The following is a 14567-nucleotide window of genomic DNA, read 5'->3' as shown; positions in this document are numbered from 1 at the left end:
ACCTGCTCAAGGATTTCAGGTGTTTGAGCAGAGTCACAGTGTCTTTCGTTACAGTCGCATCCTCACTGTTAGTCTGCAGAATTTTCACCACCATTTCAAACAGAAAGCAGCAAAGTGAAAGGGTCACAGAAAAAGCACACGATAGTGGATGATATTTTAAGACAGTCAGAGAAAATGACAGCAGTTAAGACTCTTCACATCACATGATCACACATTACTTTGGATGCGGTGGACCAAAATACACCGGGAAGGGGTGGAGGCGAGTGGCTCGTCTGTTCTGAGATATCAAAGTGTTTGGCCTTCAAAGTGCAGCTATGTCTTCAATAAATTCAGACTCATTACTCACTGAATCAGCCTCCTACACCTCTGCAATTCATGTTTATATTCATCATGCTTGTTAGATATGAAAGAAGCTTGATGCTGTTGGAAATATTAAGTGTGAGCTGCCTGTGCTGGAACCTCGATGGCTTCTGGAATGAACTACAAATTGACGGAGTCATAATAAACAGAAATGCAGCTCCTGTTCTGTGCCACAGTCAGACCTCAGGACCGACGCTTCTCACTGACCAAGAAATGATTTTTTTTTTGTTTACTTTTCTTCATTCAACTAAAATGGTGCCGCCATTAGCTGGTAGGGAAGCATTTTTTCTTCTCTGCCAAATGCATGCAGGCCCAATCGGACTTCCCTTTCAAATGAAAACAAATCTCTGTGCCTTGATAGATCCATTAGATTTGACCTTCCACATTGAGGGAGTTCTCCATCTGTGCTCCAGGACCGGTCAAATACTTTGGCTTCTCCTGCTTCAATAACTTATTAAGTAGACAGAAGATGGGGAGGAGAGAGGAGGCGGGGAAATGAAAAGAAATCCCTGCTGCTTTCTCAGACTCAGCTTGGTCCGGCTTTGCCACCAACAAGTCAAACTCATGTTCGCTGCTTTGATGCATCACAGCCTTTTTTTTTTGTCAGTTAACAATAACAAATCATACAGCTGAACTGTAATAAAACATCATGCACATGACTTTATCCATCACCTCTATTATCTTCTATAAGAGCACCACCACCATCATATACCCAGCACCAAAAGCACAGCAGCTCATTCCCAAAAATCTTTCATCCCATCTAAACAACATCACATACCCTCCTAGTGTAATCTCTGTACGGTGGAGCCAGCTCAAAATTCTCCTGCAAAACAAAGTATGACAAATATATACGTTCAGTCAAACAGTGGACAGGGTCCCTCAGTACAGGCGCTGCAGGACCAAACAGTCTCTGCTGTGGTCACACATTCACCTCTCATACTGCAAACTTAGCATCAGCGTGATGCGATCATCAGCGTGTTAGAAACCCAGCTCACGCGGAGCATCAAAGCCTCTCGTCCCATCCCCCGCTAGAGGGGGAGGAGGACGGGGCTCATGTAAAACTACAGGGATCCACCCCCGCACAGCACAGCATCCCATGTCTACAAACATCAGCACAAGTTACACCACATTGGATGTGGGGGGGAGGGGGGGTCTAGAAGGAGACGAGAGGCGGCTAAAGTGAACGGAATAATCTTTCACAAAGATGCACACGTGCAGAGGTAGAACAGTGGAGTAGTGGAAAGGAGGAGATGACATGAAAACATCCACTTACCAGTTTTGGACTCTTCTTTGTAGGTGCCACTCCTGTAAAGCCAGACAGAGAGAGAGAAAAAAAAAGAGGGTTACCAGTGAAGTTTGTAGTCCATTTTCAGACAAATGGGTGAAGAAAAGAAAAGGGCAAATGAAAAAAAAAAAAAAAAAATGAAAAAAAGAACGCAGACTCCCAAAAGAATAGTTCTCATCTAGCCCTCAACTCCCGCCTCTCCTCTCTTTCCCTGCTCGTCTCCCTGCTTGCCCTGTCGCGGCTGGTGTGTGCGGAGGAGAATGGGGGCAGGCAGCGCGATCTATCCGCATCACTGCCGTGGCCAGCATTCCGCTCGACTGGTGCGGCAAAAAGAACGGGGCCAGCCTTAAGGGCTAACCCAGAGCTCAGTAGACCCCGGCTACCCCGACGTTGGCGGCGCACGCGTGACAGTGAGTGTGTGTTTGCAGGAGGAAAGTGTGAGTTAAGGAGGGAAGGACAGAGTCCTGGAAAGCCATTAAGCCAGAGAATAAAGAGAGAGGAGTAAAGAGGGAAAAGCAAGCTTTGCTTTGGAGTTCCTGGCCGTAGCATTACCCATGGAGAAGGAGTCCAAGATACTGAACATTAAATTATAGGCAACCGTCAGTTCCCCCCTTACTGAGACCATCTTCCTGTGTCCGCTGAGCCCCACGCTCCGCTGTCGAAGGCTCCAGCATCTATAGGCAGTTGGCGCGTCCTCCAGGTCTCTCCCTTTCCTGAGCCTTTTCTTTTTTTTCTCCACCGTTCTCCCTCTCTCTCACCTCACTGCACACTGTCCTCGCTCCCGTTTCTTCCCTCAGCATCATCACTCTCCCTCCCCTCCCGCCTTCCTCTCCGTCTCTCTCCCACCCTCACATGCTGGTAAACATCTATTCAGCTGCACGCACGCACGCACGGAGGAAAAATGTCAGATGGCTTTATGCTGTACTCCCGGCACAAATCAATGTGTGCTTGAGGTATGACAGACAGGGCTACTGCATGACTGAGCAGTGAACAGAAAAAAAAAACAAAAGGAAAAATCACTGTAGAAATATCACCATCATAGAAAAGCACACCCGCATTCATTTTTTTTGGGGGGAGACCTGACAGAATGATAAAATGAAAAAAAACCTGACAGCCTTGGATTTAAAGAGGAAAATTTGCTCTTCAAGCACCTGTCTGACCTCTCCCTCTCCCTTGAGCCGCCCTTCCTCCGCACGCATGAAGTAATGGAAATGAGAACGGGAAACGGAATGCTTGAGACTAAGAGGAAATCCAAGACTCCAAGGTTTTAGTTGCTACAATACCAATTAAAAAGCAGCATGAAGTGGAGCATGAATCGCTCAAACACGCCTCTGACATACGATAGATAACATGTGTAACAGATGTAAAAGTGAGCAGGAGGCGGGGCCGTTTCTTCCAAGAAAATGGGCCACTGTTGTGTGTCAATCCTTTAGGGAAGCTGAGAGGATAAGATCTCTTACACACACATGCTCGTCTTCTTTATCTCAGACATCTGGGTTCGATCGCAACTGACGGCTTCAAGAACACCCCCCCAATCAATTGATATAAATCATTAAATTGGGAATGGCAGCAATCGCTTAAATAAGACGCATAATCACACTGTTAGTCCCAAGATATTCTCTCTCTGGGCTGAGGATGCTGTCAGTCAAGATGTCAGGATAGCGTTTAATTATCCTTCATCTATCAACTGCAGCTGACCTGCTGCCGCTGCCTCTCAGCACACTCACTTCTACCTTCGCAATCAGACAGTGATACAGAAAATGGACACACCGCAGCAAAAAGAAGAGAAATTATTCAAAGATGGGCCAATACAGGATTGTTTTATGTGAAATAGATGCTCAAATCACCATAAAATAAACGTGTTCATCTGTAAAAGTCAACAATTAGGCAATTTAAAAAAAAAAAAAAAACTATACACAGAAACTGTTTGCGTATGGACCGAGGCAGGCTCCCTCCACAAAGCCGTAAGCAGCAGCAGCTCTCCTGGGTTTTGTGTGTAGGTGTAGCCCCAGCATGTGTTTGAAGCTCTCAGATCAAAGGGTATTGTGGATGTTCGGGTCAACCTCCATTCCTAATTACATTCAAGAGGAGTGGCTTTCGATAGGTGGTCGATCTGGCCTGCACTCTGACAGCCTGACTTAGAAAGCTCAACTAAATCCTCAGCACCTCAAGCTGGGAAGTAATGGACCGGGACCGCTACAGGGCTTCGGCTCATTTTCCTTCACTTTTGAAGTCTTAAAGGGCTGCAGAAAACGCTTTAACTGGGAATAATTGACCAAAAGGGGACTACATTTTTATTTTATCCTTATGATTTAAGATGCATCAACAGAATATCATGTATTTCTTGAAAGCCACTCTGGGTGACAGTGCCCCCATGGACTCATGGAAAAATGAGCAATAAGACAGTTATACAAGTGGCAGAACACAAATGATTGCATTGACACCAGTGCCGGATTAAAAAGTGATTAATCGTTCTGCTGAACGAGGTACTGTTTGACGCGAGGTAATGCACCCTCTGCTGAACAAACTGCATGGTCTCAACAGACAGGAGGTGTTGCTCCGTCCTGGCAGCACAGCAGTCACTAAACGGAAGACATTACTAAGCAGATTATGCTGTCTATTCAGAGAGCGCGTGTGTGATTTCGCGCTGGTAGATTTTGCCTAGGAGTGATGGCCTCCAACAGGCAGGTCCATCTGTCACCGTGGTGACGGTGCCTGGTGACCATGGGGACTGACAGACGGTTTCCAAGCAACAGTTGTTGTGGTGAGCTGCTCTCTGCTGTACAGTGAATAAGTAACAAGCTTATATCAAGCGTGATCATCAGCAGCCTGTATGTGACAGCCTTTTGGCGTACAGCTTCATTTGCTTTTCTAAACACTAAAATTCTATGTAACAGAGGAACACAATAATTCCACTAAATAAGAGAGCTTGAATTTTACAAAATATAGTTAAAACGTAACACTTTCCACAGGGAAGGCCATAGTGTGTTTTTATCTGAAAGAATCTAAAACAGAAAGTGTTTGCCTTCCATGGCTTTTAAAAGAAGCAGACTTCCACACACTTCCACCAAAAGGAGACCCATGTGCAGACCGCCTGCAGAACATTGTCATGGAAACAAAAGATGTTGCAGTGGTGGAGATTTACGAGTCACCCAATGGCTATGGAGGTCTGATGACATGGGAGATTGGTAGGTGTTGAGGGAGAATACTGCTCACCTTAGCCCCGTGCAACAAGCAGTGATTCACAGGTTCAAGCCTCCAGCAAGTCAAAAATGAGCAGTGGTGAATCGTGCCCCCCCGCCCCCCCCGACATCATTACTTTTCCAGACTGCAATGCTGTTCGTTATGGTGCCACTGGAACATTCAGTCAGCAGGATTTTTAGTGCGAAGTGGGCAAAAAAAAAAACAAAAAAAAAAACAACGCTTCCTGCCCATACAGTGAATTGATTTCCTGCTTTGGTCTGTGCAGGGGCACATCATCAGCGTTTATCTCCTCCTAATGGGTGTGTACCAGACAGTCCACATTTAACGGGTTTTACGAGGTTGCATGCCGGTAACTGCAAATTTGTAGACGTGGGTTATGCAAGTTCACGTAAATGTCTTCGTGCCTATCTGTGAGTCCTCAAAGTACACTGATCTATGGAGTGCTTTTTGACAGGAGGCACTTTAATCAACCAACATTAGGCCAATAAGAGCTATATAATGTGGCAACGATCCACTTGTTGTGTTCACCCTCGTTAAATTGCAAGTTTCTGACTGAAAAAGAAAACAAAGGAAAACACATCTTTCAGCCCCCATCTATCCACAAGTGTCCCATAAATCTACTTAAAAAAAAAAAACGGGAACAAACTTTCCACGAAACCTGCTCTGCAAATAGTTTCCCAGGAAGCCATGCAGTAATTGAAAGTCTTGACGATAGCTTCGTTTTCCCATTTATTGTGAGAGAAAAACAAAAACGTTGAAATCTGTGACACACTGTAGGTTCTGACGCCCGTTTCAGCCCCGTGACCTGTCATTTGTACGTCAACTGGCTGTGTGGGAGGAGAGAAAAAGGTCCATCTCTTACTGTGAGAGAAAAGGAGTGTGAGGCCAGATCGCCCAACAGGGACTAATGTGCCACTGTTGATTGATGAGTCATGAAGTGGAGAGAGGGGGGAAGCAGAGCATCATGGGGGTTTCTGTGCTGCTCTTTCATCATCTCTGTTATCCTCTGACATCTCTCCATCCACCCTTTTCCCTCATCTCCTGCTGCTATGCATCCTTCCATTTCCAGCACACTACTTCGAGCATTCACTACCGTCTTGAACAAATTACATTGCATTCATTGTAACACCTGTCTGGCCTTACAAAAAGGATAAAGAAAACAGAAAACATCCACGCTGGGACAAATAGACAATTTTTCTATCGCCGACTAATGGCTTGAGCTGCTGGGCTATTGAGTGGCTGTGTTCTAGAAATTCTACACCCAAACAAGTTTTCACAGAGCGGTTTATCCAGCAGGTGTGTGTGTGTGTGTGTGTGTGTGTGTGTGTCCCGATGGACCCTGTCAAATTTACACCTATTCAAAAAGAACAAAGGAGTAGAAATGTGCATCTCTGCAACAGCAAGACATCGAGGGCCAATGCGAATTAGGTGAATGTGCAGTGCACCTGTGGGTGCATGAGAAGACGGGCAGGGGAAAATTAAGCCATTAGAGCAGTGTAATTAGACAAATGAAAGAATGATGTGTCATGGAGCACAGAACCCACTGAAGTAATAAATCATTTTAGCATAGTTAGGGAAAGTCCATATTAGAACAGGAGGTTTTCCTGTGCGTTTAAAGTTTAAACGCACAGGAAAACCTCCTGACTTTTTAAGATGTCAGGATGTTTAAACAAAAAAAGTCTCGTAACCCAACACAATGTTAGATATATAACTGGGCCAAAATGGGACATAATACATCAAAAGAAAATCTGATGAATGAGGGACTGAATCCAAAGTCAGCACACTGTTGCCAGCGTAGGGTTAAAACGCACGCTCGCATTTTCACACAAGTTCATTTGTGCGTATGCTCACAGACTGTGAGAAACACAGCAGGACACAGATGAGCGGCCACACTGAAGATCGCAGCCGCCTTCCTTAACGAAGGCGTTTCTTCAGACGCTGATCCTCGTGGGATTGGCTCCCGTCTTCGTGTGGGTGAGGAGGTGCGAATACATACTGGCACTGACTAGAAACAGAAAAGGGGGATGGATGGATGGATGGGGGGGTTGGATATTTACCAATTAAGTATGAACGGGGGTCATTCGGTCTCTAATTTATAATTGGTTGCACAACTGTTTGCGTCTCTGACTGTGTGTGTGTGTGTGTGTGTGTGTGTATACAAGCGTGTATACATACACAAGCAGCGTTGCCTAAGGAAGGAAAGTCTTCTTGATGGATGGATGGATGGATGAAGAGTGAAAGTGCCAGAGAGAGAAAGATGTGTGGGCGTTTCTAAGTAAAGCTGACATCAAGACCCCAATTAGAGGCCAGTGTGCTTTGCTGATGCTGGTGGAGTGATGTGGACTGAAACAGCAGCTAAGAGAGTGTGAGCAGGAGAATAATTAAAGCACAGAGACGAGAACCTCAGCTGGTGTTCTCGTGAGTATGCGCAGGATGAAGTGTGAGTGTGTCATATGAAATGTAAATTACAAAAATGTGCCATGTAACATGAGAACTCTGGATTGCTGGGAAATGTGTGTAAATCCAGCAGGAGGAAGGAACAGACATCGATGCACACTCTTTATGTCAATACTGGTGTAAATATAACTGTGCTACTGCTCTTTGTTTCCTGCCTTTAATGTACTTGCATAAAAGAAATACGTAAAACTAGCAAAATATATATCTAATAGCACATATCAGCTACCTAATCGTCAGAAAATGAATAACAATGCTTATAAGGGACAGCGTGTTTAGGCCATTGGATTCTTTTCTAACATACGCCCTTTTCCATTAGTCTACATCATGTCTAACAAATCCTAAGGGCAGCGGTGCCTGGCACCATTTACGGATCTCTGTCCACATGTCTGAACTGCATGCAGTTAGGGTTAACTGGCCTTAATATAATGTGTGGACTGCAAATAAAGGGGATCTGACAAAATATACACCAGCACTGTCCGACCTTCACGTGTTAGTACTGCTGGAGCAAATAAAAAAATAACAGGACAAACAATAGGAAAGAGACAGCTGGGATGACGGCAAACTCAGGTGAGCAGAAATGGTAACGGTGGACAGCGGTGCTTGTTACCGCTGATGCTTTAGTTTGGGGGGAATAAGGAAAAAAAACAGCATGTTTAACACAACCACAACCCTCAAGGCTGATATGTCGGACTGACATTTGCTGCAATAAACTTTTAGAGTTTGTTGTCCTGTAAAGCGCCATTAACCAACCTCACAGCTGTACTGTGGCTCTCTCAGTGAAAGTGGGAGGAACATTAATGTTGAACGACTCTCTGTTAGAAGGACAGGATGCTGTCGCCTTAACGGATTAAAGAAACCATTAATGTTATGTGTCCCGTGTCCGAAAAGGGTTTAACTGACCGGAAATATAAGTCTAATATGACATAACACTCACTTTTTGGCAGCTTGTTCAGTGATGAGGATTTTCTGCTTTTTGGTCTAATAAAAACTACATACGTATACATGGACACGTGGCCTGAAAATGATATCTAAAACATTTGTTTACAAATCTATAACCAGGCATCATTGCAGTCTTTTTTTATCCAAAAGAAGTAAAGATGCATGCATCTCACTCAAAGTTTTTGGTTTTTAAACTTTTTACCATCTGACATTTCACTGTTTCTCCAGTCACTGCCTACCAGTGTGAAACAGCTTATCTAAAGCAATCAATGATAATGGTAAACATTATACTGTTGCAGTGGCTGCTCGCAAATGGTGCAGAGTTTCGATAAAGAACACCATTCCTCAATGATGCCCTCACGGGTTCGTGTAGAAAAAAAAAATCTCTTTTAGAAAATAGAACAATGGGAAACAATGAAATGGGCAAGATTACTTACTCTTAATGAAAACCCCAACGACAACATAAAGGAGACAAATAAGTAAAGAAATGCACACAGTGCACTATTCCAGTCTGTTTTTGGACTCACTAATTGCCGACACCGAGCTGCGCATCACCAGGAGCTGGTACTCACATTATGAGCAAACATGCTTCATATTTACTTCTGTCTAAGTTAAGCTAAAGAATAATGTCAAATTACCTTTCATAAGGCTAGTCCAATTAAAATAAGCCATACACATGATCATCGTTCACAGCATAACGTCTCAAACCTCAGCGCTCTGTCACTCCCAGACATATCCGTCAGCCTGTGGCCATCAAAGCCGGTCACAGCATTTGCAGAAGCCCGGCTAAACTGCCTTCTGTTTCATAGACAGCCCATTAAGCCCCATACTGAGATGAGTTTGCATCACTTTATGGGCTTATGTGCATTATCGAGATGCAGGGAAGTTACTGACAAATTCAAACAGAAGGCAGTATATGGGCTTTTTCTCTCCTTCTCTCTGTCTTTTTTTTTTTTTTTTGAGACAGAACGCAAGAAGTCGTGGAGGTACAAGGTGAGATGGAGTAGCACATGATGTGAGAAAGAGAGAACGATGAACAGGCTCAGTGCCAGACTGCATTGTGGCTGGACTGGTCATTTATCAAACCAATTTCCCCTGATAGTTCTAAGCACTTAAACCTGTAGAGGTGATTATCTACCTGTGTAAAAACACACGGGAGGAAAAAAAAAAAAAAAAAAAAGGGAAACCGTTACTTGAATTAATAAAGCACCAAAGCAAGTTGGGGAGAAAATGTCCCAGTTACTTGTACCGCTAAAGCCAGAGGTTTGTGAGTCTGAGTGGGATTGAAGGGAAAATACTGAAATTCAGTCATTTCACTTTTATCCTCCATTCGGTTGCTTTGTTCACATTTAGTGCTTTTACACGACAGTGACATGACAAAAGCTCATTGAACAGAATCATTCACCTGCTTTTTATCTCTATGCTTCTAATGTCTCTGTAAAGCACTTTGAATCACCTTGTTGTTGAATTGTGCTAAACAAATAAACTTGCCTTGCTGCTGCATTATTTCAAAAGAACGGACATTGACTGACTGACAGTGGAAATGTGGGCATGAGACAAACTGACAAAAAGGGGAAATATTCAGCCTCTTTGGCTTGAAACACCGTGTTTATCTTTCTGTTCATTTTTTTTACTTCTCCGTTTACCCTTTTACCATTCCCTCTCTGGCCTCCTTCCCATTTCAGGACAGCTATGTTTTACCTGTCAAAGCCACTCTGTAAAACATCTCATCACTACTTCCCAGTGCCAGCCATGTCCTCAAATGTTATTTCAGCTTCCTCCGAGGCTCCTTTCTTTCTTGCTAATCGTAATTATCCCTCTATCGTACCTACTTTGCAACCCAATCTCTTTTTATTGTGCCTCCGCACTCCATTTGCATGAATAAATAACTATGCATGTCAATAAAAGAGCCCTGTGAGCGGAAACAGCCTGTAAGGCAGAGGGCTATTATTTTTTTGTCAATAGCATCATGCAGATTCATGGCAAAGGTTTGTTTTGTTTTGCCGTGCTTCAACATATGGGCACATAAATCAGGGAGTGTCACAGAACGTGACACCTGCTCCCCCAACCATCCTGATCCCCATCTGTGCTCATGACTTACAATACAAAGGACAAATTCACTGACACAACAAGTCAAGTGTATCCAAGAAGAGATCAGCCTTCACTCACCTCGCTGCACCAGCATTGTGACCTCGCTGCCTTTTGGACATTTGCTGAGGAGGTCCACCACCTGGTTGTGAGACATGCTCTGCACGTTTCTCTTGTTCACCTCCACGATGATGTCGCCCTCCCTAAGGCCGCGGCAGCGTGGGTAGTCCACGATCTGCTTCACTCTCTGCCCTCCGCCACCGGGACTGTCCGCAATGGTGAAGCCGAAGCCCTTGTCTCCTTTTTCCATGTGTACAGTGATGAGTTCTGGTTGTGTTGCAATGGCTGAGGCCATGTTTACCACATCGCTTGAGTAGCCATGCTGGGAAGAGGTATCAGAGGCCATCTCTGTAGAGGGGCTCTGAGGTCGGGGGAGGCCGTTGAGGGGTACCCCGCCATTGGTTGGGCCGTTGTTGGTTCTCTGACTGCCGTGGTTGGACAGTGAATCATAGCTGTTAGAGACTTCCTGGCCATTCACAATGATGGGCTCTTTGTTGTCGAGAATAGCCACTGAGGTAACCAAGCTGGTGTTTGGGTCGTCCGGATCAAAAGGCAGTGGGTAGCCACGGCACAGCTCCAAGTTGACCATGGAACCAATTGGGATAGACTGAAAGATCTTTACAACTTGGGCGTGTGTGTAGCCGAGCACACAGGTGTCGTTGACACTCACGATCACGTCACCTTCGAGGTGGAGAAAAAGCAGAAATGAGTTAGCTTTGTGAAGTAAAACCTTTCCTTTAAAAAAAGGCGCTTCTTCTAACAGTTATTATTGAGCAGACACACTTTACACAACCGATATTTAAACTGAATGAGTATTCCTTGTTTGTAAGACCCACCCGTTTCCATTTTGCCATCGAGGGCAGCGGGTCCATCTAAAACCAAACTCTTTATCTGCAGGAACTCATCTGGCTCGTCCCCTCCAACCACAGTAAAACCAAACCCCCGACGACTCTTCTTCAGTTTGGTGTTAATGAAGGTCCCGTTTAGCTCGGATCGGTTCCTCGTAAAGAAAGGCTTCCCGCCTGAACACACAGACACAGAAAATTCAGCTTGGATTACACAGATACAAAAGCACCAAGTAGCACTGGACAACTCCCGGAGCGTCAAGAGCTGTTCTGAGTCTTGAAAATATACTGCACAGCAGTTGGGCCTCAGTGAAACACTTTGAAATACTGATGTCAAGCTAGAAATATAATGACACTTGACACGAATGTATCAAACCCACAGCTAATCTTTATTTTGTGTGATGATCTGATCGATGGAACCGAGTGGAGTATGGATAGAGATTGTTGGCCCTCGTTTGACAAAACATGAGTCAGAGTGAGCGGATTATAATAGATAAATCAATTAGGTTGAAAGGAAAATCGATCAAATCCCATGAACTTATAAGCTTCATCCACAAAGTGTTTGGAAACTACCCATTTAACTCATTGTGTAGGCCAGTGATACTCACAATTTTATTCACAAGAGCCACATTGGCAGAGCAAAATCAAGGGAAGAGCCACTTTTACGACAACATGCTCAGTCCCCTTTTGCAAATATGCATTTCTACATATAAAACATCCCACAAAAAAGAAACAACACAGCCAACACATTTTCAATTAAGACCATATTTGCCTTAATACTGGGATGAGCGGAAGCTGGCATGCATGTCCTTGACTTTCTTCATGTTGTATTTGTAGTTTGTTGTTGTAATCATAGTAAGACATTCAAGATGAGCATGGTTTTTGTGCTGGTTTTTGCCCTTTTTTAATGAAAAACCGATCCATTGTGCCTGCATCTCGCGCTGGCTAAAGGAGCTAGCATGCACTGCGGTCAAGTGTGACGGTGGTTTAAGCGGGCTGCGTTGCCAGGTTTAACAGTGCCCCCTTTAGGAAACACCATTAAGCCTTAATTAATACTTAATAAAAATACTTAATACTACAAAAACAGAAACTTTAAAAAAAAAAAAAAAACCTTAATACTGTGCAGTATTCGCTGTATGTTATTTGAAAAAATGTATTGTTATTGTTACCATATTGTTATAAGACACTATGCGAGTGCCAGCCACCAATTAAAGCTTGAGGAGCCGCATGTGATTCGCGAGCGCGCAATGAGCATCTCTGGTGTAGGCTATACTGACTCACTAACACTGGTAGAAAATGCATGTAAACAGTGAAATAATGAACAGTCACCTTAAAAAGCGAAAGAAATTCCAGTTAAAATAAAACCCACCATCAAAAATGACACTTAACACTGATGCTTTAGGACAGCCAAAGCAAGTCAGATCATTAATAAAACTACTTTCTAGACTAAAATGGTGTCACAAAACAATATGCAGATATGCATTCCACAACAAAAAGAGAAACCCTCCAGTGCTGTGATCTTTGTAGCTAAGTGCTATTCCTGATGTAAACTGCAAAGAAAGCAAGGAACGAGGAGACCACACATTACTTCGAATGCTTCTGACAAATGAATGTCGGCAAAGGTGAATGAAACAAGGAGGAGGAGGATGACTTGGAGTCTGTGCGTCAGAGGAATGTGAGCTTAGTTATCAGCAGGAGAACATTATGTTGGGGCCGTGCTGTTGTGTGTAGCATTTTGTGGCGAGAGTGTGTTTGTGTGCAGTGCCCTTGAAAAGCGTTTCTCAGGACAGACTAAATGTAACAAAGCTGTGATATTTCCTCATTGTTCACCAGACATGTAAAACAGACCAGGGAATAGGAGAAGGATAAAAGCTGGAGGTAGAATTCAAAAGACTGCTTTCTACGAAAAAAAATATCCAGGACGGTCAGTCAGCAAGAGGCTGAAATAGGGAGAGAGAGAGAGATGGGAAAGATGGACGGAACTAATAACTTAACCAAAGAGAAAGCAGCTTGAGACAAGGCAAAAGCCAGTGAGACAGTGAGCTGTAAAACAAAGGGATTGATGAAGGGAAAGGAAAAGGCAAGAGTAGCAAGGGAGAGTAAGAATAAGAGATGGGGCAAGGCAGTTAATTCTATCCAAAGTCGCGCTAATTACACAAGCTGCGAGTGGAAGGCTGGTATAAAAGGAACTGGCAACCAGAAGAGAGAAGCCCACAGCAACCGTAGCTCTGTGTGTGTGTGTGTGTGAGAAATCAGACTATTATTTAATATTCAACATATAAACCAATTAGCAGAGACGTATTTTGTTACGACTTCTCAAAAATCTGGACACTCTCTCAAGCACACTCATGTAATCTATTGTTAGATTATAGATATAGATTAGAGATAAGTCAAATTTGACTTTACCCATGAACAACATTAACCTTATGGTGTCAGATCCTAACTGATCCGTGAACATTAAAACTACAACATCGCCTTAGGCACCAGCATAGAACACAGAAATAACACTGTAAGAACTGAATCTTGGTAAACCTATAATTAGCCGTTCGGGGCACACTTTTGTTTTCATGAAGTTTCTTCATGCAAGAACTTACGTTTTTGTCCCATGGCATTGGGCACTGGGGGGCCTGTCTGAGGGTCCCTGTAGGTCTCATGGTTGGATGCATAGCTGGCCAGTGGGGCACCTGCCAATGCTGAGTCCTCAATCCACTCTGCAACAGCAAGAGGCACATGTTCTCTAGATGGAGTCTAGACAAGAGCGCAGCGGACCTGCTGTAGAAGAAACCCTGCCTAAGGACTCCGGGATAACCAGCAGGTTGTGTGTTTGGCATCAGTCTCTTTTCTGCGAAGCTGAATGAAGATGTGCTGAATAACCATCTATGATTAATCACCTTTACAGCAGCACGACATGGATCAGACTCCAACCTTTATAAATATTCTAAGGAGTAAGGTAGAATCAATGAAGACTTAGAAAATAAAATGAGTAAAAACTCTGCAGGAAGGGAGTTTTTTTTTTTTTTTTTTTTTAAAGAAAGACTTTAAGCTTCATGTGGGGGAAAGTCGGCATGTAATCGTGGCGAATCTAATGTTTTCTGCTGAGTGAGCAGAAGGTGGAGCACGATGGGAGAAATTCCCTCGTGGGACGACCTGCATTTACAATTACTTTCTCTGTGGGGCATCCTGCGAGTAGAAAAGTTTGAAGGGTTGTGTGTTGGTTGAGTGTGAGCAGCTGGGCCTGATGAAGTCCTGTGCAGAAGTGCTATGTTATCGGTGTTATTACTGTCAGCACATTGTGACAGAAATTAGAAAGAAGACTCTTTAGTAGGCGG

General features: G+C 43.9%; 1 protein-coding gene across 6 annotated transcripts in view; it reads right to left on the bottom strand.

The window, feature by feature from the left end:
- The window catches only part of magi1b (membrane associated guanylate kinase, WW and PDZ domain containing 1b), a 119660-nt gene that overhangs the window by 17742 nt on the left and 87351 nt on the right, over positions 1-14567 (bottom strand). For 4 of the 6 annotated variants that reach the window (XM_075460419.1, XM_075460418.1, XM_075460423.1 and 1 more), the window contains exons 10-14: positions 13833-13949; positions 11230-11415; positions 10415-11074; positions 1634-1665; positions 1139-1183 (exon numbers count right to left, since the gene is read on the bottom strand). In XM_075460419.1, coding sequence (XP_075316534.1) covers positions 1139-1183; positions 1634-1665; positions 10415-11074; positions 11230-11415; positions 13833-13949 — 1040 coding nt within the window. The remainder of the gene's footprint in view (positions 1-1138; positions 1184-1633; positions 1666-10414; positions 11075-11229; positions 11416-13832; positions 13950-14567) is intronic. The other 2 variants (XM_075460420.1, XM_075460422.1) reach the window with 1 other exon arrangement.

Source organism: Odontesthes bonariensis, chromosome 3, assembly GCF_027942865.1.
Source record: "Odontesthes bonariensis isolate fOdoBon6 chromosome 3, fOdoBon6.hap1, whole genome shotgun sequence".
Lineage (NCBI taxonomy): Eukaryota > Metazoa > Chordata > Actinopteri > Atheriniformes > Atherinopsidae > Odontesthes > Odontesthes bonariensis.
Note: the sequence above shows the minus strand (reverse complement) of the source record. Positions and strands in the feature narration are given on the sequence as shown.